General features: G+C 36.0%; 1 protein-coding gene across 2 annotated transcripts in view; it reads right to left on the bottom strand.

Moving 5' to 3' along the window:
* Positions 1 to 21,829, bottom strand: part of KCNH7 (potassium voltage-gated channel subfamily H member 7) — a 535,441-nt gene that overhangs the window by 20,256 nt on the left and 493,356 nt on the right. For both annotated transcript variants that reach the window (XM_070804157.1, XM_019971802.2), the window contains 4 exons: positions 18,854 to 19,106; positions 15,749 to 15,954; positions 13,884 to 13,980; positions 4,588 to 4,851 (listed from right to left, as the gene is read on the bottom strand). In XM_070804157.1, coding sequence (XP_070660258.1) covers positions 4,588 to 4,851; positions 13,884 to 13,980; positions 15,749 to 15,954; positions 18,854 to 19,106 — 820 coding nt within the window. The remainder of the gene's footprint in view (positions 1 to 4,587; positions 4,852 to 13,883; positions 13,981 to 15,748; positions 15,955 to 18,853; positions 19,107 to 21,829) is intronic.

The raw sequence follows: 21,829 nt of genomic DNA, 5'->3' as shown, positions 1-21,829 counted from the left end.
AGTACTGGTGGAGTTGGGAGTTTATTTCAGAGAGAAAGAAGGAGTATGTTTTCCTCACTCAGAGGACTGGTAGAAAAAAAGACTGACTTCATTTTCACATGGAAATAGACTTAAATAACAAAAAGTGATTTTGCTTTGATAGAATGACTTTTGTTTTTTCTTTTGGACAAGTATTTATGATTAAACACTGACAAAAGTTATGTAAAGTTATGGAATTTATATCTTTGGCTATTTTAAAAATTGGATAGAAAGTAACCCATTTAGGGAGAATTAACTATGATTCTAGAAACAAGGAACAGGATTTGTAGGGTTTCTTGAAATCCCTTCCTTTCCTACAGTTTCTTCAGAAGTACCCCCTATCCACAGGTAGCAGACACAATTTCTGTACCTTTTCTTCATGGTTTTTCTATCACTATACTTTTATCTTTGAATGCATAGAAATCTCTAATGAGGTGCCAACAATTTCTGCTTCACTTGGGTGAAGCTCTAACAAAGGGATTAGCACACCCAAAGATGGTAATAGGAAAATATAAGGTCAGGGTTCCGTATACTATTGAAATGGTTAACAGACCTCAGAGGAAATTAAAGCCTTCTTTATTCTATGGAAGGGGCTTCCTTAGTAGCTCAGTTGGTAAAGAATCTGCCTGCAATGCAGGAGACCTGGGCTTGATCCCTGGGTCAGGAAGATCCCCTGGAGGAGGAAATGGCAACCCACTCCATGACTCTTGCCTGGAGAATTCCATGGAAAGAGGAGCCTGGTGGGCTACAGTCCATGGGATCCCAGAGTCGGATACAACTGCTGTTTTGTTTTCTAAAGTGACAATATGTAATTTCCTATGAAACTGAACATCAAAAATGTTATGGCTGAACTTGTAAGTAATACTTCAGCGATTTTCACTGAAAAGTATGATTTCTTATTCACACACATGTGACTTTAAAATGCAAAACAATAATATAATGTTTTAGTATACTAGGTTTTCACTTTTGGAGAAATAATGCCAAACAAATAGAACACTCATATAAATGGCTGGATGATGCCAATGTTTCCCCCTGTCTAGCCTTTTGCTAGACAATAAAACAAAAACAATAAAACTGACAGGATGGAAAGTTACATATTATACTCAGAAGTTTTGTGCTGAGAAAGCTTACAGTATTTCCACTTATGCCTAATAGCTCTCTCATTCTCAAATCATATATAAGATATTGATTTTTAAATAACAGTGGTGAATTACGTGCAATAAATTATATAAGATTTTATTTTTTCTTCAGTGCTCAAGAAAAAAACTGATAATCTCTTAGCAAAAAAGAATACTCGTAAACTATTGGGTAAAGTCTTCCTTGATTATAATTTACTCTTTTATTAAAATCTGGATATGTGTGATTAGCTTGTTTTAACAGCAATATGGGAAAAAAAAAAGAGTGCAAAGGGGAGATCCTGCTTAGTGGTCTTAATCAAAATGAACATCCTTTTAGATACTTTCTAAATATAGCTCAGAAAGAATCTGCACTCGGTTGCCTTGGAAAATGTTGCTATAGTTGCAAGACACATTTCTGGAAATGGATGAACAGAAAGTAAACTTTCATTTGGTTCTGGGTACACAATTTTCCTAGAGTCAACTTTTGACCTCAATCTAAGCAGGATCAGAGTGCATTTAGTTTGATTTTTCTCTTTTCGGTTCTGTCCAAAGGTGCTTCTCTGTTGGATTCAGCATTACAAATGCTAGAAATGTAAGTGGCATTTCCTATTGACGATAAAACTAAAGTCTCTGGGGGTTTAGTAGTTTGAATCACAACAGTTACAGTTACACCCTACACATTATTCAAATTCTTGAAAATCACACAGTATTTCACCTTAAAAAATTATTAGGGAAAGAAATTTGCATTGAATCAAGTTTTAGAATTCTCCACTGATTAGTTATGTTAATTATCTAGGTTAACCATGTGTCACACTGATTGACTCTGCTGCTGCTGCTGCTGCTGCTGCGTCGCTTCAGTCCTGTCCGACTCTGTGTGACCCCATAGACGGCAGCCCGCTAGGCTCCCTGTCCCTGGATTCTCCAGGCAAGAACACTGGAGTGGGTTGCCATTTCCTTCTCCAATGCATGAAAGTGGAAAGTGAAAAGTGAAAGCGAAGTTGCTCAGTCGTGTCCGACTCTTTGTGACCCCATGGACTGCAGCCTACCAGACTCCTCCACCCATGGGATTCTCCAGGCAAGAGTACTGGAGTGGGGTGCCATTGCCTTCTCCGGATTGACTCTATGCAGCATCAATTATGCCTATTCAATTGACATGAATATTTAACTATGAGTTTTAAAGGCAGCTGTTTGTTTGAACAGAGATGTCACTATACATTTTTGAAAATTAAAATTTGTAGATGTTAACTTAGATTTTATAGAATACTATCTTTTATTGTGCATGTAAAATAGCTAATTAAAAATAATTGGAAGAAGTGGCAAGGAAAAACATAAGATGAAGGGCATGAGAATTCATTGTCAGTGAGCGTCATCATCAAGTTGAATAAAATCCCCCAAATATATCTTTAATAACTTGTCACTTGAGAGTTTAAAACTCAAGAGGAAAACAACAAGAAATATTTTGAAAAAAATCAGGCCCACTCAGTTATACTCTTTTGAAGACAGTAGGATGGTTCAGCAAGTTCTTCAGAACTCCTGACTTCCATGATGCAACCTTTTATTATTTTTAGCACTTCCCAGAATCCGTTTTCATAAATAACTAAAATGGGACATTTAGTAATCACATCTAATATTCCATTCTTCCATTGTGATAAATGAGGTACTATTTTCATTCACTTCATCAAGATTTTAGATTGTCCAGAGAACATTTGCATATATTCTGAGCTTACTTCAACTTGGGGTCATGGCAAAAGCTGATTTGGTAAAATAGGGAAAGTAACTCTGGACAAATGTAAAACCTAAACATCCTAGGTTAAATAAAGCTTTTGTTATCAGACACAGTCACTTTGAAAAATGGTGACAATGATAAGTAATATTTACTTACCCTGTACCATAATTTTGTATCCTGCCAGTTCAAGAACACCCTATTTTGCCCTCATTTTTGTTATAGTTTCTTTTTTGTTGTTGTTATACTCTCTTCATCTCTACGTTTTTATCTGTCTAGGAATATATTCAAAGATTAAAGTGTTAGAAAGTAAAAACTGTGAGAAAATACTAAACAGAGTTGGGGATTTTATTTCAGGGGAAGGAATGGTGCTAAAACTGAAACTCCAGTACTTTGGCCACCTCACGCGAAGAGTTGACTCATTGGAAAAGACTCTGATGCTGGGAGGGATTGGGGGCAGGAGGAGAAGGGGACGACAGAGGATGAGATGGCTGGATGGCATCACTGACTCGATGGACGTGAGTCTGAGTGAACTCCGGGAATTGGTGATGAACAGGGAGGCCTGGCGTGCTGCGATTCATGGGGTCACAAAGAGTCAGACACGACTGGACTGAACTGAACTGAACTGAATTTATGCGATTATCTTGTTTGATAATGACAACAGACTAGTTGGTTAGAACATATTATTCCTATTTTGAAGGTGTTCAAACTGAGTCTTAGTAGGGCCTGTCAAGACATGTAGAGAGCATATCACAGACTTGGACCTGGAACCCAGGCAGTCTGCCCATGCCTGTTCTTACATATTCTTAGTGAGATAATAAGATCTGTAGATCTAGATCCTGTTATGCTTAGCTAATTGTTCTTTCATGTAGTAGTCCTCAAGTTTTCCTGAGTTTTCCATCCTTTAGCATCAAATCTGGATATATTTATTAAATGCAGTTACACAGTTCATGCATATTGTCTAAAACATAGCCCATATATTTGGGTATCCCTAATAAACAAATGTGTTCCAATGAGTTGAATCAAAAGCATATTTTATTTAGGGTCATTTATCCCCATTTTCTCATAATTCACAGTAAACTGAAGTTCTTTTTTAGTATTTATTGTATTTTGATTGAATTGGCCTTTCATGCTATAAAAACAGGTTTGGGGGTGGGAATGGATACAGAAGGCTTCCCCAGTGGCTCAGATGGTAAAGAATCTGCCTACAATGCAGGAGACCCAGGTTCAATCTCTGGGTCAGGAAGATACCTTGGAGAAGGGAATGGCCACCCACTCCAGTATTCTTGCCTGGAGAATTCCATGGACAGGGGAACCTGACAGGCTACAATCCACAGGGTCACAGAGTTGGACATGACTGGGCGACTAACGCTTTCATTTTCATGGACACAGAAGATACATATAAGAATCAATGGGTTAGAATTCTTCAAATACTCATTGGTCCCTCTCCCATGGAATCACTACAAAAGACATTCCTAGAATGTTCTATGTGGCACTGTGTTAGGCCTGACTGACCACACAGAACCTATTATGCTATAATTGGGAATAATGACCACTATCCCAGAATCTTGCAGACACTTTGTAGATGATCTAAGATTTGATCTTTGCAAATACATCATGAAATTGCAGATTCGACTAACATGTGGAATGGCTTTTCATTTGTACAAAGTCAGCATTTTGTGATTAGCACTGACATAAGACAAACTGATTCCTGAGAAACTTGGTTACCTTTGCAAGAGTGACTTCTTTTATCTATGTGAATTCTTCCTGAGGTGGGCACTGTTTCTTCAAGATCAAGTCCAGTTGCTTTCCCTATTCCTGGAGGAGAATCAGCAAGTCCTGAGAAGAGAGGCTTTTGTTCATCATCAATGGAGGAGATGAAAGATGAAGATCTGCTTTTTTTCTCTTCAAAGTGCTTTTTGGAACTCTGGTAGTGTCTTATTGTATCTACAGAGTCTTCAGGGTCATTTGTAGTGCTTCCTTTGCCAAAATCTATCAAAGAAAAGTTATTTTATAGAAGATAATCAAATATGAGACTCTACGCATTCTACAATAACTACATAAACTAGCTTTTTCATAGTGTGTTTTTGAATAACTTTAACATAGAATTTTTTTTAATTTCCAGAAATGTTGTTCTTTATTTTTTTATCCTACTGAAAATGTAGCTATTTAAGAAGATTTTTTAAATCTTAACTCACAGGACATTAATGTCATGAAATACATTATTCATTTCAAAATAAAAGAATACCTGTGCAGTAATCACATTTATATCTCATAAAAAAAACTATAGGGTAATTTAAACCTTATTTATATACACTCAACAGTCATTTGTATTCTTAAAATCTGGTGTACTATCTCTTAAGGAAATGAAACAGTGAAGAAAAACGTGTCCCAATTCTAAAATATCACCACTCTGCAGCTTATTGCTCGTTTATTTTAACCTTCATGCCCTCTCATGTGGTGGTCATCTACTCATTGTGAAGGTCAAATCCAGAAGCCCTCTATGGTAAAGGCTGGCAGGCTGACTTTCAGCCTTAGTTCAATCCGTATAATGGCCTTGACATACCATACGGTTTGGTTGTGCAGCATATTGCAAATAATATAAAACTAGAGTCAGACACGACTGAGCGACTTCACTCATTAATTAAGGTAGGTTTACCTAATTACATTAAAGCCAGTAGTGCACATTGGCTGTTTTATACTAAAATGTCAGGATAATTTCAGCCCTGAGCATTGTGTTAGAACATATTTCAGCAGGAAAAACTCTAAGACAAATCTCGGAACTTGTTTCCATTAGTGTCCTGGGGAGACAGTATAATTCTCCATCTGGTTACCACTAATAACTAACCAACATACTCCAGAAGGTATATCATTTTCTAGAGAAATGTTTAAGACAGTGTCTCCATCTACTCTCTGCCTGATTATACTTACTTTGTTATTTATAGAAGGCCAAATGAAATGATTTAAGGCCACTCCAGAGAAACTTCCAACTGTTTTTTAAAATTCCCATATGGCACAAAATTAAACAGAGATCTTTTTCTTTTCTTTTTAAAAAATCATAATTTAAAACTTGAGAAGCCAGAAAGCAGCCCAAGGTACAAATGGATAAAGTGCAAAAACCAGCTTCATGTGACATGGTTATTAAGGAGGTAGTTGTTTACATCCTGCCAATTAAAGTTAAATGTGATGAAAGCAGATTGCTTAATTTATTTTCTTTAAGATTTCTCACTTGCACAGTGATTTCATCATTACTGAGAAGACTACAGACTTTTCTAGTCTCAAGCTCTGTAGACATCTTGATAACTCAGTGTCCCTTATATTTGTCTTCGGTGCTCAACCACTAATCTAGCTGGTTGTAAATTCATCTTCTTACACAAGCCGTCTATCTCCAGGGTCACTGACACAGCCCTCCTTCATTCTTGTCATCTCCTCCTGTTTTCTTTGATTTTAACTTCTTCCCACCTGAAAATGTGATCATTTCTCCCACTTTATGAACATACCATTTCATTCTTCAAAACACAATAGTTTCCAACTTTATGCAAGTAAATGTTAAAAATAGAAAATGCTTCATTTCTCTAAATTATCCTCATACCTGCTTAGTGGATTGGGTCAATTTGTTGCTTCTAAGTAACTTTTGTGCAGTTTGGGCACCAGGAGGATTGAATCAGCAAAGGCTTCTCATTTTCCCTGAAATGCTCTTCTTTTAAACACTTTCATGGAATCTTTTCCAGCAGAATCAAATGCAAACTAAATTACCATTTAATTCATAATTCTAATCTAAGTAAGGATAATAGCATTACAAGGTGGACACTTGTAATGAATGCACATCACAAGTTATTAAATCACATGGTTTTTTCAGCTTGGGCAGTCTTAGGAGTCCTCTGTTGATTTGTAAATACTCATACATAGTAAAATGTTCTGTCCCGCCTACCACATGGGCCTTGGTCTTAGTTTACTAACTTATGGCTTGATTTTGGATGTTTAGGTAAAAATTCATCAGTTAACATATACTGCTGATTTCAACTTGGGATGTGTTTACAATGTGGTGAATGGGGAATTATTATTTAATTCTCGTGAAATGGAGCAAATTGTTCTATATACATGATATCTAAATCCTTTACCAAAAATCTCCAGTGAAAGCAGGATCATGAAATAAGAAGAAAAAGTTTTATATTCTTGATTTTTTTCAATTTTATTCCCCTATATACTTAGGGGAAATTACTCCATATTTATTTCTGTGTTCTTTGTGACTGAATGATTAGCCAGATGCTTTTTGGAACTCAGGCCACATGAACAATTTCTCTGACACAGACCAACTGCAACAACATTTTTCTATTCCATGCTAGATAAAACAAAGCTTCAAATTTGATCATTTAAAATGACAGCTGAAATGACAATCTATTTGTGGATTAACAATGGAAACCGCTCAGTCTTAGGCTGGAGGTTGGTTAATGGAATACATGAAACTGGACTGAAATGCGTTATAATTAGCCTCCAGTTACCTCTAGATTTTTATGGCATATTCCATTTCTGCCTTTTTCTAGTTAAACTGGCTTTTTTTTTTTTTTTTGGCATGGGGGCAGGGCACTCCTGGTAGCATGTGGGAATCTCAGTTCCCCCAACTAGGGATATGCCCTCCAGCAGTGGAAGCATGGCGTGTTAACCACTGGATATCCAGAGAAGTCCCTAAACTGCATTACTTAATAGACATTAAATAGCATTAGATGCTATTTTTTCTTAATATTATTCTTAGTGCTATTTTATTATTATTATTTCTTAAAGTTGCTTTCTTGAATGCTATGTAGAAATAGTATTCTGAATAGCAATCAGAAGTTTTTTTACATTTTCCCCTTTGCTAGAAATGAGATTGTATAATCATTCCTGTTCCAATCATTGTACAAAGGAAAAAGCTGGCCTGTATAATTAAGCTTGGAATTTTTCTGACTTAGATGACTGAAAACTCTAAAAAAAATCCAAAAAAACCTTGTTTCTGTATGTTGACAGTCTATCTCCCCCCCCTCCCCTCTTTCTCACAGGATACAATTCTAAAATATTTATGAATTGTCTTGTGGGTGTCTCTCTAAGTCTGGATGGGTTGAAGAGCATAGAGTGAATGTCTTGATGGAGAGGTTGACCCATCCATCATAAGAATGATTATAGAAAATTTTACATTTCAAACAATCTGGGAACAAATGTCTGTGTTCTCTCCATTATTTATGGAGTTTTTCTCTCAACCTATTTATCATTTTTATTTGTCAGACCTAACAGCTGGGCCCAAGTTTAGGTAAAAGAGAGGCATTTAATGTGCTCTCTCATCATTTAAGATTTCCCACTGGTAACAATTTTGAGATAAGTTGAGCATTTTCCAGTCAAGTGCATTAAGAATTTTATTGCATTGGAACACTGGAATCTAAAATAAATGTCTTCATTTGATTTCAAGTACTTTAGTTCCTCTCTAGCATCAAAGAAAGTTGAAAACAAATTAGCATCACTTTTCTACATAAATACAGATAAAAATCTATTTTAAAAATATAAATAAAGATATATTTATATATTACTGAAATGGATAACAAAAACTAATCATTCTTTATTATTGAAGAAGATGTTCCTAAGAGGTGCCAGATTATAACAGCAATATTGTTAAAGGATTAACTTCATAAAATTAGAATTTGACCCATTCCTATTTTGTAAAAATAAGTTTAACAATGTATATATTTATTCTTAACTTCAATAACTTTCATAGAAGTTATTTTGGAGAAACACTTGCTAGACTTTACTGAGTTTTGTATGACAATGTGAAATCACAAAACAAATATTAGAAAAAGATAATGTTTATTGCTGTTCTTTGAAACATATGTATATGAGTTAAATACCTCTTTCCATTCTTATTTTCTGGAACATTAGATTTTTTTCAGTTGAATATATATAGAATTTAATAAAAAACACATGAGTGGGAAAGTAATAAAATTGCTCTTAGAATATATGTATCTCTTAAAATGGGTTCTTTTTTAATGATGTGTGACAACCATCTAAATTTAATGCAAAGAGGATGTTGAACATTTAACACAGTCCAATTTTCTTTTTGGGGGGTGGGCTATTAATTGATGCTCTCATTGAATTAGTGTCTCTCAAAGGGTAACTGATTCCTTAAATTAGTGTTTAATAGCTACTTTGATATTGCATTTTCTGTTCATAGAAAAAGCTAAGCAGAATATTCCAAATATGCAGTCACAAAAGAGCTATCAGTAAAAATATATATATGTTTGTATGTATGTATCTCATGGGCCATTATACATGCTATTGTTGTAAAACTTATGAGTATTATAAAATATACACAATATAACATTTTATTTTATTATTATTTTTTTGCCACACCATGCGGCAACATAAAATTCCTGAAAATTTCACAACATAAAATTTTAAAGGAAATATTCTCATATTCAATAGACTATATTGGCACACTCTGAAGTAAGTACAATTCAACTCTGAAGAGTACTTGGACTATTTTCAACATGTTCTAAATGGTTATAGCTCATTTATTTCTGTTCTGTCCAACTATCTTTTCAATGCTTGTGATCACTAAGGAAGTCATTGAAGATACACTTTTATTCTTCACAGTCTGTAACAGTAACATTCTGCTTTCATCTCAGAAACTGTAACACCTCCCCCTACAATAACGACAGTCAAGTTGGGAAGGTCCTGGGTACCTCTATGTCAGAACTTTACGAAGGAAAGAGAATTTCTTGAAAATATCCTCAAAAACAAAAACAAAAACAAAGTGTCTTCAAATTTGGACTTGAACTGGCAATTCTTTCTATTCAAGAACAGAGTTTATTTCCTCAGAAATGCACAGCCTATGAGGACAAACCACTTTCACCCACAAATGTATTTTAGGAGAGAAGAGGTCCAATATGTTAAGCTTCTATTTAGTTCAAATCAACCTTCAAAGTTTCTATATACATCTTTTCATTTTTAATATTTCTTTTTGAATGTAAACTCCTTAGCACCACATGGTAGACACGGTGGGAGGGAGGTATAAGTGGGAACTGAAACCTGAAGAGTCCCAGTGTTTTTTTGGGTAGGTTGTGAGCAGTAACTGTAAGATTCAATGTGTCTGTCACCAATGGGCAACCACCTGTTCTTCCCTCTGTTCTTGATGCCTCTGCTGATTAATGCATAGTCATCAGCACTCTTGGATATATCCCCTCAAGGTATGGTTTCAATTGAGCAGTAAACTAACTCTAAAGTAATCAGTACATTTCATGGGTAGCTTTTAATTTATGTAACCTTCATATCATTTGGGATCAATTATCTTCTGAATGTTCATTATTCTTTATATTTGCTTATATGCATTTTTCCCTCTCCCAGATATTGATTCTATATCAAGAAGTACAGAATGGATGGCCCCTTTAGATCTTTAGATTGGGGTGATTGGGACTAAATTGGTTTCAGCAAATTTTAAACTTCCCTATAGCACCATGAAGTCCTGAAGACTAGAATAGGCTCTCAGGCTCTGGATGGTGGTTGGGTCACTAAGTCCTGTATGACTCTTGCTACCCCGTGTACTGCAAGGCTACCCCATGTAGCCTGCAAGGCTCCTCTGTTCATCGGATTTTCCAGGCAAGAATACTGGAGTGGGTTGCCATTTCCTTCTCCAGGCGATCTTCCTGACCCAGGAATTGAACCTGGGTCTTCTGCATTGCAGGCAGATTCTTTACTAACTGAGCTGCAGTTTAGACTGGACTTAATTGTTTTTTTATATTGACTTACTGTTATACCAGTAAACTTCAAAAAGTTATAGGCAGGCAAATGCCTTATCATCATTTTATATAAAACGGGTCTTAGAGACTAAGCCTGAGATTAAAGGAAAAGTCTTCAGAATCAATAGAAATGTCTAGTAGCATTAGCACAATATAAATTGTGACATGCTTTTAGGGCCTTATCTGGAGATAAAAATGTTAGATTATTTAGCTTGAGAATGAGGAAACTAAACAAGATTGAAAGGAGATTTAATAAATCTTCAACAGTATGGGTGACATTATTATATAGACAGTATTGTTAAGCAGTATTTTATTTTTAGTGAGATCAAAACATGAGATTAACTTCAGGATAAGGGATTTAGGTTAAGTCGATAGAACAGCTTGGCTGTTGTGGTTCTGGTTTTAGAAAAAGTCACCAGGAGAATAATTAAGGACATTGCAGAAATAAATTATCACCTAGCTGTGAGTGGTTTATTGTTCTGCAATCAGCCAGAAGATTCAACAATTAGCCCAATTCAACAGATATTTATTCACCATGCTTTGCTAAAGGAGTCTACTATTTGATAGAGAAAAAAAAAAAAACACAAATATACCAATAACCACTGCACAGGGCATATTGTAAAAATAAAGATCTTCCTTGAGTTACTATGGGGTTACAGTACAATAAACCCACTGTAAATTGAAAATCATAAGTTGAAAATACATTTAATCTACTGAACACGATAGCTTAGCCTAATCTAAACATGCTCAGAACATTTACATTATGCTATGTTGGGCAAACTCATTTAACAAAAGCCTATTCTACAATAAATTGTTGAGTATCTCATGTAATTTATTGAATACTGCATTGAAAGTAAAAAACAAATGGTTGTAAGTATATGGGCTGTTTCCCTTGTGATCACGTGGCTGACTGAGAGCTGCCACTGTCCAGCATCACAAGAAATTACATTATGGGATATCACTAGCTGGGAAAGATCAAAATTCAAAATTTGAAATATAGTTTCTACTAAATGTGTATTGTTTTGCACTACTGTAAAGTCACAGAATCACAAGTTAAACCATCATAAGTCAAGAACCATCTGTATAACAAGATAACAAGAGGAAAGTGTCTTAGGAATTCATAAAAAAAGAAAACCTGTTATTTTTGAGAAAATCAAGAAAGAGTTCATGTTGATTATTACTGAAGTTTAACCTTGAAAAAAAGTAATTTAATTGATTAAAAAGTGGTGTGGTATAGTTTTGCTTGTATGTGTGCACATATGTGTGTTTGAGGACAGGGAGGCAAATTCTGACTAAGGAAAGGATATAATCAAAAACACAAAAGTGATGTACATGGAAGAAAGGGCAGCTGAGTTCACTTGGAATATAGAGCAAGTTAAAGCTGAGAGATGAGCTCCCCTTGGGAGAGAATTCAGAGGAAAGAGGACAAAGAAAAGAACTTTGATTAAAAAGGCAAAATGAGGAAAAGAATCACATGGAAGATGCTGAAATGCTAGTTCATGAATTCATTCATTCTTTCAACAAATATTTGTTGAACACCTGCTGAGGCAAGCACTGAAGCTTTAGGTGACCAAATATTTCCCATCATGTTTATGCTCTACAGGCAGACATCACTGATTAAATAATGATGCAAATAATATGGAAGTGCAACTGGAATAAATGTTGCAAAAGAGAGGAGTTGGTAAAGGAAGGATGGTATGAGATAAGACTCAAAAGGTTGGCATAGACTCACCCTATGAAGAATTTAGGGAATGGGAAGTCCTTAGAGGACTTTAAATATATAGCTGGCATAAAACAAACTGGATTTAGAAAAAGGAATTACCAGTGGTCCAGTGTGAACAATAGATGAAACAGGGGCAAGTTGGCAAGGTGAGTTGAAATATGTTTCACTGACCCAGAGTTGTGGTTATGAAGATGGAGAAGAGTGAACCAAAAAAAGACCTGGTCTGAAGAGTAAATGGCTGTGTTGGAGGTACTAATAACAAGACTTGTTGCCAAGGCTGATGGAGAGGTTGAGAGAAAATTGGTTCCTAGAGAGAATATCCAGTCTGTGCAATGTGTTGAATGGTGGTGCCATTTAGAGACATAGCAACTGATGGAGAGAGAGGTTTCCAGGGAAACTAATGATTTCAATTTAAGAAGTACTGAGTTTGAGTTGCTGTTGCAATTTCATATAGATGGTTTAATAGGCATTTGGATATAGGAGGCTGAAGTTCAGATGTCCTGGTATGTGCATGCTAAGTTGCTTCAGTTGTGTCTGACTCTATGTAACCCTATGTACTGCAGCCTGCCAGGCTCCTCTGTCCATTGGATTCTCCAGACAAGAATACTGGAATGGGTTGTCATGTCCTCTTCCAGGGCATCTTCCCAACCCATGGATTGAACACTTATCTTTTACGTCTGCCTGCATTGGCAGGTGGATTCTTTACCACTAGTACCATCAGGGGAGTCCCTAGATATTCTGGTATTGAGATGTAAATATGTACTTCTCCAGAGCGTCTGTGGTAGCTCAGACAGTAAAGAATCTGCCTGCAATGCAGGAGACCCGGGTTTGATCCCTGGGTCAGGAAGATCCCCTGAAGAAGGGAAGAGCTTCCCACTCCAGTATTCTTGTCTGAAGAATCCCATGGACAGAGGAGCCTTGTGGGTTACAGTCCATGAAGTCACAAAGAGTCACACATAACTGAATGACCTAACACTTTTGCACTTTCACTTTCATGCACATCTCCTACGTGAAAATAGGATAGGGCTTCCTAGGTGGCACTATTGGTAAAGAACCTGCCTGCCAATGCAGGAGACAATGCAGGAGACGCAGGTTCGATCCCTGGGTTGGGAAGGAGGAGGGTTCGATCCCTGGAGGAGGGCATGGCAGTCCATTCCAGTATTTTTGTCTGGAGAATCCCATGGACAGAGCAACCTACAGTCCATAGGATCGCAAAGAGGTAGACACAACTGGATCGACCTAGCACACACATGCATGCAAAAAATATAATTAAACTATGGGTATAAACGAAATTACTTAGGGGAAGAGTATGATATAGAATAAGAAGAGAAGAAAAGGGCCTAGGATCGGGTCTTGAGAAACACTGTTGAGAGTTATCAATCAGAAACCACATCATTAACTACTGAAAAAAGCAAAGGATTTGCCTTCTTAAAATCTGAATTAATTAATTACCCTTGACATAAGAAGTACAATGAGCATTTAAATAAGCAGGACTAATATTCACATGCTCCATATTTGAACTTTAGAAAAGAATGAATTACCTTTGTCTTCTTCACTATCAAATGACAATCTCCTTCGCAGTTTACAGTGGTCTGCTTCAGAATCATTCACGGACTGTGATCGTAGTAAGAGATCAGCCTTTGTTAATGGAACGTGAAGATAAAGTGGAAGATTATTCAGTTTGAACACAGTGTATCATCAGTAAACTCTACTATTTCATATCATTTCAACCACTAAGACTTAATTAATAGATTGCAGGCAAATAACTACAACAATTTGCTTAATGATTTTCTCTAAATTATAAAATAGACAGAATAATTCTAGTAGTTTAACCAGGGAAATCATAGTTGTAGAAGTTATTTATCAGAAATGTTTCGGGATGATGTCAATACTTACAGACAACATATATTCCTTCCTGTGTAATATATTTTATGTAACTTGGAAAAGTTAAAATAAAAATAGCAATAATTTTAAAAATTGAAAAATCTGTATCATTGCAGAAAAAAATGTGTAGACTAATTATAATTAGCTATGATGTTTAAATTACATGGTAAAGATTACAAGGTTAAATTTCATAATAAATACAAGGTCGAATTCAATAAACACTATGCTCTGAACCCTGTTTTGTTCCCCATTCTTCCTTCCTCTCTTGTAAACAAAACTGGAGGTTTCCAAATAAATAAAACAAATGGAAACTTCTGTTTTGTTTATTTGGTTGCTGCCTAAAATTTTTACAAAGAAGTTATCTGAGGTAGATGCTTGTTTTTTGAAGCAAAATAAAAATGAGGTCAGTGATATTAAACTGCAACTTGATAAAATTCTGAATTAAAATCATTATAAAAAGCATACGCTCTTGGTAACTTGAACCTCTTACCACCTGATTTTTCAACTTTCAGCATTTTGTAAAGTAATTTTCTGAGCTGGTGCTTCGGGTTATCAAATAGTACTCTGGTGACCTTAAATTCTTTAAGTCTCTTCTCTCACAGAATCCTGGGAATGACTATAACTCCAGGGAAAATGAAATCTACCGTGTTTTACCTATTGACTTGAGAATCTTACTTTCCAGAGACTTTATTAGTTAACATTAAAATACACTTGCAAGTGTCAAAACATTTGGTTTCTGGCAAAAAATGTATTTAGAGTTGGAGTTAGGATTATGAATTTGGTGGGGAGGGGGAAGAGATAGAGAATAACCTAGTAATAAATTGTGGGCTGCAACATAAAATCTATTCTTAGAATACTCATGGGTGATAAGGACACACTTTCCTGGTGGAGGAGGGTGAGTGAGGGCCTTAGAGGCTAAGCCCTGGAAATTGATCCTATGTTAAATCACTTGTAACATTATTTAAGATACTATTTCTACTAGAGTATATGTTATTCATTCTGCATCAATAATTTTGACTTAGGTATAGGCCTGATTAATTTATACTTCTACAATTTAGAAATTGTGTTAAATATGTATCTAAACTTTAAGAATTTAACTTCTTCATGATTATTGAAAAGATACTGCTAACCAATATACAGTGTAAATAGTATCTGAGAGAATATTTTAACCTCTGTATAAGATAAACTCTTTTTAGGTGATTTTCAATAGCCTAGAATCACCCATTTATAACAAATAACTGTCACATTAAATATAAAAAAAAGGTATTATAGATCAAGCATAACTCCTAAAAGTTCCTAAAAGGTCAAATTGAACTACTAAAGTTATTCAACATACTTGAGGGCAATTAGACCTAATTCCTTCTTTATAATTGAGAAATTCTAATATTAAGTTGGCTTTTCCTTTCAAATATTCACAATTGTTTAACTGTTTACACTATTTCACTTGATCTTTCAGAGGTCCTTGGGCAATCAAAGGATAAAATAAAACGTCAGAGTCCAAAAATGAGCAGGTAACATATACCTTCGCACTCTCGTGCCTCAGGTTGAAAGTCAACTCTAGATTTGTAAGAAAGTGATCGGAAAACTCAGGATACATGTCCAAAACCTCTAGCAAATCTTCTCTCTGAATCTTATGCAAGTCACAGTATGTGAGTGCTCTTACATCTGCGTTAGACTTTCCAGGTTTGGCATAAAGGTGGACCATTTCTCCAAATATATCATTTTTTCCTAAAAGATCAAAAAGGAGAAAAGAAAAAAAAAAAAAAGAAATGAAAGAAATCTGAACTTAACGTTTTACTTCTAAAATTTGAAGGGGACCACTGACCTATCCCTGAACCAAACATTTCACATGTGAGACCTGACGGCCAACAGACACTTGGGCAGCACAACCCTAGAGCCACGTACTGACTGCCCCAGTCGTATTTGTTTGCTGACCAGAATTTCACCTTTTAGAGCCCTGGTCCTGGTATAATCCCCATTATTTCCTAGTTTTGATTCTTTGGCTAAGCATCTGGAATGCAGCAAACATGGCTTTGGTCTGCTATGTTTTTGGCAAGTCTAGTGTGGTCTAATTCTGCCCCAAAGTTTCTATCTCAGAATGGTCTCAGGAGGTGATGCCAAGCATGGGTTTATGGTAGATCTTTTTTAACCTAGAGGACTAGGGGTACAATTTGAATATACCCGGTTTCCTTTGGTAACTACTTTTGGAACTCCCCTTAATAATACATCTAGTTATATTTTCTCAACAAATACAGTCATGTTTTTAAACTGTATGGCCTTTATTCCAAAGGTGTGTCCTTCCTGCTTTTTTGCCAAGCCTGGGGTTATTTCAGTGTCTGGTTTCTAATGGGCCTTTCCCATCCCCTCTGCCTAGCCACATGTCACTTCTTTCCTAGGTCTCCTTCAACTATGAGGATGATAATGACAGTAACAACAAATGCTTATTGAAGACTAAGTAGGTGTCAGGCTCTGCATCAAATGCTTAGGCGCATTATCTCACTTGATCCCCAAAATAACCTAATGAAAAAATTACTAATTATTATCCAAATGTTATGAAAATGAAAGAGGATTAAAGAGTGTAAACGGATTAAGTCAAGGTCACCTTCTTAGTTGGGTGAAATAAAGGTAGAGAGAGAGCAGCCATAACTACATCCCATTAATTCTGACTCCAGTTAAAATCTTTGCACACTTGATATATCTCATCTCTTCCCATTATTTTCCCTGAATGTCACAGCCACTTAGATCTTTCTTCAGAAAGCCAAGATACTTAAAAATTGTACTTTTGAAATACATGTGCATTAACTACTGATGGAGTATTGATTATGTAACTTTTAAAGGTAGTAGATGGCACTGTAAAATGTACCTTCTTACATATATACATATATCCTAAAGCTACTTTTCAGATTTAGAAAAATCTTAGAGGATCTGTTACTTATCTTTTTGGTAAACAAGTTCATATATACCCAACTATGGAAACTACCAAAGACTTTTAAACAAAAAAATTCAAGGTAAAAGAAAAACTCTGTGATGTTCTTATTTTAAACATGAATGTAATGGGGAGAAATCAGATGCCATATCTTTATAAGAAAAATTGATGTTGGAGAGAATATTTTAACTTTCATTTAAATAAATACTTAGCTTTTAAAAAAATTGAATGAGGAATCATAATTTCTGAGATTTTTAAGTGAAGATTTACATGGAAATGGAGACAGGAAAGGAGAATCTCTTGAAATTCTTTATAGTTTTGATATGTTAGTACAGATATTATCAGAGAAAAGCTCTGAACTAAATTCAGCATGAGCTTTGTATTTGTATTTTACATGATTGTAAGTGAGCAAAGAGTAAGCCAGTCACCATGTACAGCTTAACTACATTCTAAAATTACTATTTTATAAAGCAAGACAGCTTGTTACCTTCCTGTAGAAGTTAAGGCTGGCTGATTTGAAGATCAGGAATGCAGTGATGCATGCTTCTTCCCTGGCAACAGACTAGAACTGTCAAGGCCAAATCAAGTGAAAATCTCACTTTACTCTGTAGCTGCTAAGTGATTTAAAATATATTTTTATTCTTGGTCTGCTTATTGGATTATAAACCAAATTGTACCTCTGTTCAAGTTTGAAAAAATGTTTTTAAAATTTCTCATCATAGTATAATTATCAAGATATATAAATCTCTCAAACATCTTCATTCATGTATTGGGTCTGTGTTATGCCCACTGGTTCTATACAATAGTGAAGAAAACAGCCCATATCCTCATCCTTTGGATGTTAATATCAAGAGTCAAGTAAAAGGAAATCATTGAATTATGTACTTTTTATTTAAATAGAACCAGATTTAATCCATGGGGGAAAAATGAGTGCACATGTTCCCAAACATTGGGAGTGGGTGCTCCCAGGGAGACAGAGCCTTAAACTTACTGGCTAAAGGATAGGTGAGAACAAAAACTGATCTCATTTCTCTCTGCTCCCTCATGCTTGCCCATTGTTCTAATATTCCAAAGAAATCCTACCAGTTCACACTGGCTAAATTTATTTTTGAAGAGGCAGATTGGAGAGATGGACTGTCTTTTGCACCCAAACCAGTTTAACTTATGAATTTTTATCTCCTCAACACCTTGATCCCTGTGTGTTGTTTATAGCGCTATATTACTGATAACCTAGGTAGGGACTCATATAATTCTGTCTGATGGGACACAGTAGTAAAGTGTACAGCAAATAGATGGATTCATCAACATACAAATCCAGTTCATGACAGGCATTGGCACATGCTAGCAAGTATGCTTACTACACATACATCTTATTTAAAGGTGATAAGGACTCAGCATGAATCCACGATCCTGTAACATGAAAAGGAAAATGCCATTTTCATATATTTGGCCTCAAAGGCTTAAGTGGCTGCCAAGAATGGAAGCATTTACACACCAGAGAACAAGTGAGAGAGTCAAGAAAATGTATTTTCTGCAAGGTTAATTTGATTTGAATTGAATTTTAAGTAAAGCTTTAAAATTATTCATCAATCTTAAATAGTACTCATAAATAAATGGAAAGTCCTGTTTTCTGTCATTTTAAACCATGCACGACACTGGCTAAAAGCTGAATTTGTGACCATCCAGTTTTAAAACACTTACCCAGAATAGCTACCACAATGTCATCTTTGAGGATTTCAATGGAGCCTCTGGATAAGAAATAAAGCGCAGTGAGGACATCCCCACAGTGAACCAGGGTGTCTCCTGGAGGTGCATGGGTGGTCTTGAACTTCATTGCCAAAGCTCTAAGGCAACCTTTACTTGCCCCCCGAAAGGCTTTGCAGTTTTGCAGCAAAGTCTGGTTGAGATGTAGACAAATGTCAGCTTGTAAACATTCTGGGAAACCCTTTAGGACCTGAAGAAAAAAAGAGAAAGAGTTTCATACTACCAGCACACAGAGGATCTCCACCTGAAATAAAGTACACTTCTTGTTCACAGCACTTCAGGTGTAGTAATTGTCACACAGGAGTTCTTACAATGCTTCTACTTCACCTAACTTGATGCATATTTGGTTTGCTAAACATGTCAGAATTTGAACTCAAATACGTGTTCTCTGAATTAACTGCAGGCATACAGACTCAACACAAATGCTGTCTCATTAAAATACCATGCCTACAACATTCCACGCTGCTTCTCATTGCCTGCATTATGTTATGTAGCACCATACTGTGCACAGAGATAATGCAATGTGACAATTAATAGGACATAATTAATGAAAGGTGGTACAACTAGAAAGACAATCTTCTGAAGGAATCTCAAGTCAATTTGGACTGCTATCTCTGGTATACATCTCAGTTATAATTAATATAAATAATGATACTGAAATAGCCATGGTATTTGTAAATGTCATATACCAGAGAGGGCTCTTAGCTAACAATACTTTGAGTATTTACATTTCATAAGCACATTATTTTACACTAAATATTTTGATAAGTACTGAAAATAGAGAAAGGAAAGAAGAACAGCAGAAGTACTTTAAAAGTGTAGTTCAGTTTTCAGAAATGGAAATTGTGCCAGAATTTATGATGCATATATAAAGCTTCTAACAGCTCTACTGTCTTCACAACCTATTCAGTGACTAAATAAAAATTTGTAAAAAAGATTAAACAATAACTTGTGACAAGTGCTACTCACTTTAAACTGAATAAAATTTTATGTTATTCAAAAAAAAAAAAGTCCCATATACAATGAGTCAAAGGTACTCAACTCTTGTGTCTCTGTGTGTTTCTTAGCTATTTTGGGTGGCATATAGAGATTTTAATTCTCAGGTTGACTTTCCTCTGTCAGTAAAAATAAATTCATTTAAATATTCTTTGGAGTAGGGGGAGGAGGCATTATAAGTGCTTGATAAATTAGTTTTAGGATTTCTGACCTTTTTGGGTCAATCTTGTTATTGCTGTCCACTATAGCTAAATGTAATGATAAATTATTTGTGTATGTAATTCTAATACATGTGCTCATAGAAGACCTTCAAATTAAATCATATTTTAGTGAACATATATATATATGAAAGCAGCCACAAGGATCCTGCATCTGCAGGACTCCTGTGTGATGCATTTGGTCAGACTGGCTGTGACATGATATAAAGGAATCATTGAAAGACCTGACACACTACAGCCACTGTTTCCCATCTTGCTTCCTTCATCGTAGAGTCACTCACAGAAATAGCTCAGGAGTGTTTTAGAAGAAAAGCCACATACTATGTGTTCTGGTCATGAATCTGCCACAGGTTGATGCTTGTGCAAGTCACTTTATCCATCTGTGTTTCTTTGACAGAGAATAAGAGCCTTTGCAATACTCGAATTTGTCATAAGTTACCAATATATTGTGTGCCAATTGTAAGACACTGCTTACCCAGCTCCACACAGCTGCATAAACTCAGACTTTTATCCCGAAGTTTCTGTAGGACCTAGCTCAGACCCAAAGAATGAGCTCTCTCTCTCCCCTTAACTGTAACCTTCAGGCTTCACCTCCATGACTGGACTCCTGTCTCATTTCCTACTTAGACCAGAGATCTCTCCAGAATGACAGCTCTGTCCATTTCTGCCTTTGGGGTTGGAGATCTTTTTCTTACTCTTTATCGGGATTACAAGCAACACAGCTCCTCTCATGGAAGCAGTCCTCTAGTTTGCTGATCCTTCTGCCAGTCTAAACTAATCACATTGGCTTTGGCAAGTGATGTTAGACTGAAGATAAGCAGGTTTGGATACTGTCTTCTGCTCTGGTAGGAACAGACTCCAGTTCACTGGTGTCTTTGCATATGATTTACTTTTCCTGGCTGAAGCCCACTGTTGTGATCTCAGCATAACTCTCAGGTATCCTTATACAAATAAAAACATAAGGAACATTATTCCAAGAAACAAATTGGATATGGCTGTTTTTCTCTTAGGATTTATCTATAATATGGTACAAAAAGGCATTTTATATTTCACACAAACTGTGGAGATACTGGGCTTCCCCTGTGGCTTAGTGGTGAAGAATCTGCCTGCAATGCAGGAGACTCTGGAGATGTGGGTTTAATCCCTGGGTCAGGGAGACTCCCTGGAGAAGGAAATGGCAACCCACTCCAGTATTCTTGCCTGGGGAATCCCATAGACAGAGGTGTCTGGTAGGCTACAGTCCATGGGTTGCAGAGTTGGACACAACTGAAGCCACTGACCGCCACCAGTGGAGATACTGCTAACATTATAGTAGTCAGAACGAGGATGTTGAACTTACAGCTGTAGCTTTGTATTTTTCCTGAGGTTTCTAAAGTATATTTTCTGAGTATAACTTGGCTACAGAATAAGAAATTGTGCATGCATGCATGTGTGTGTATTTGTGTGTTCATGTGTGTGTGTGTGTGTGTGTGTGTGTGTATGCGTGCTTTGAGCTGGAGATGCAGATGAGATCGAGGTAGGGGTTATACACTTACTGGGTGTGATATGAGCTATGGAGTCAGATAGGCATGAGTTGAAGTTTTAGTTCCATCCCTTACTAGCTGTGACTTATCAAGTCAATTAACTTTTCTTGAGATTCATTTTCCTTTACTGTAAAAATAATATCTACCTCACAGGGTTGTGCCCACAATTAAATGTG

The sequence above is a fragment of the Bos indicus genome, chromosome 2, assembly GCF_029378745.1.
Source record: "Bos indicus isolate NIAB-ARS_2022 breed Sahiwal x Tharparkar chromosome 2, NIAB-ARS_B.indTharparkar_mat_pri_1.0, whole genome shotgun sequence".
NCBI lineage: Eukaryota > Metazoa > Chordata > Mammalia > Artiodactyla > Bovidae > Bos > Bos indicus.
Note: the sequence above shows the minus strand (reverse complement) of the source record. Positions and strands in the feature narration are given on the sequence as shown.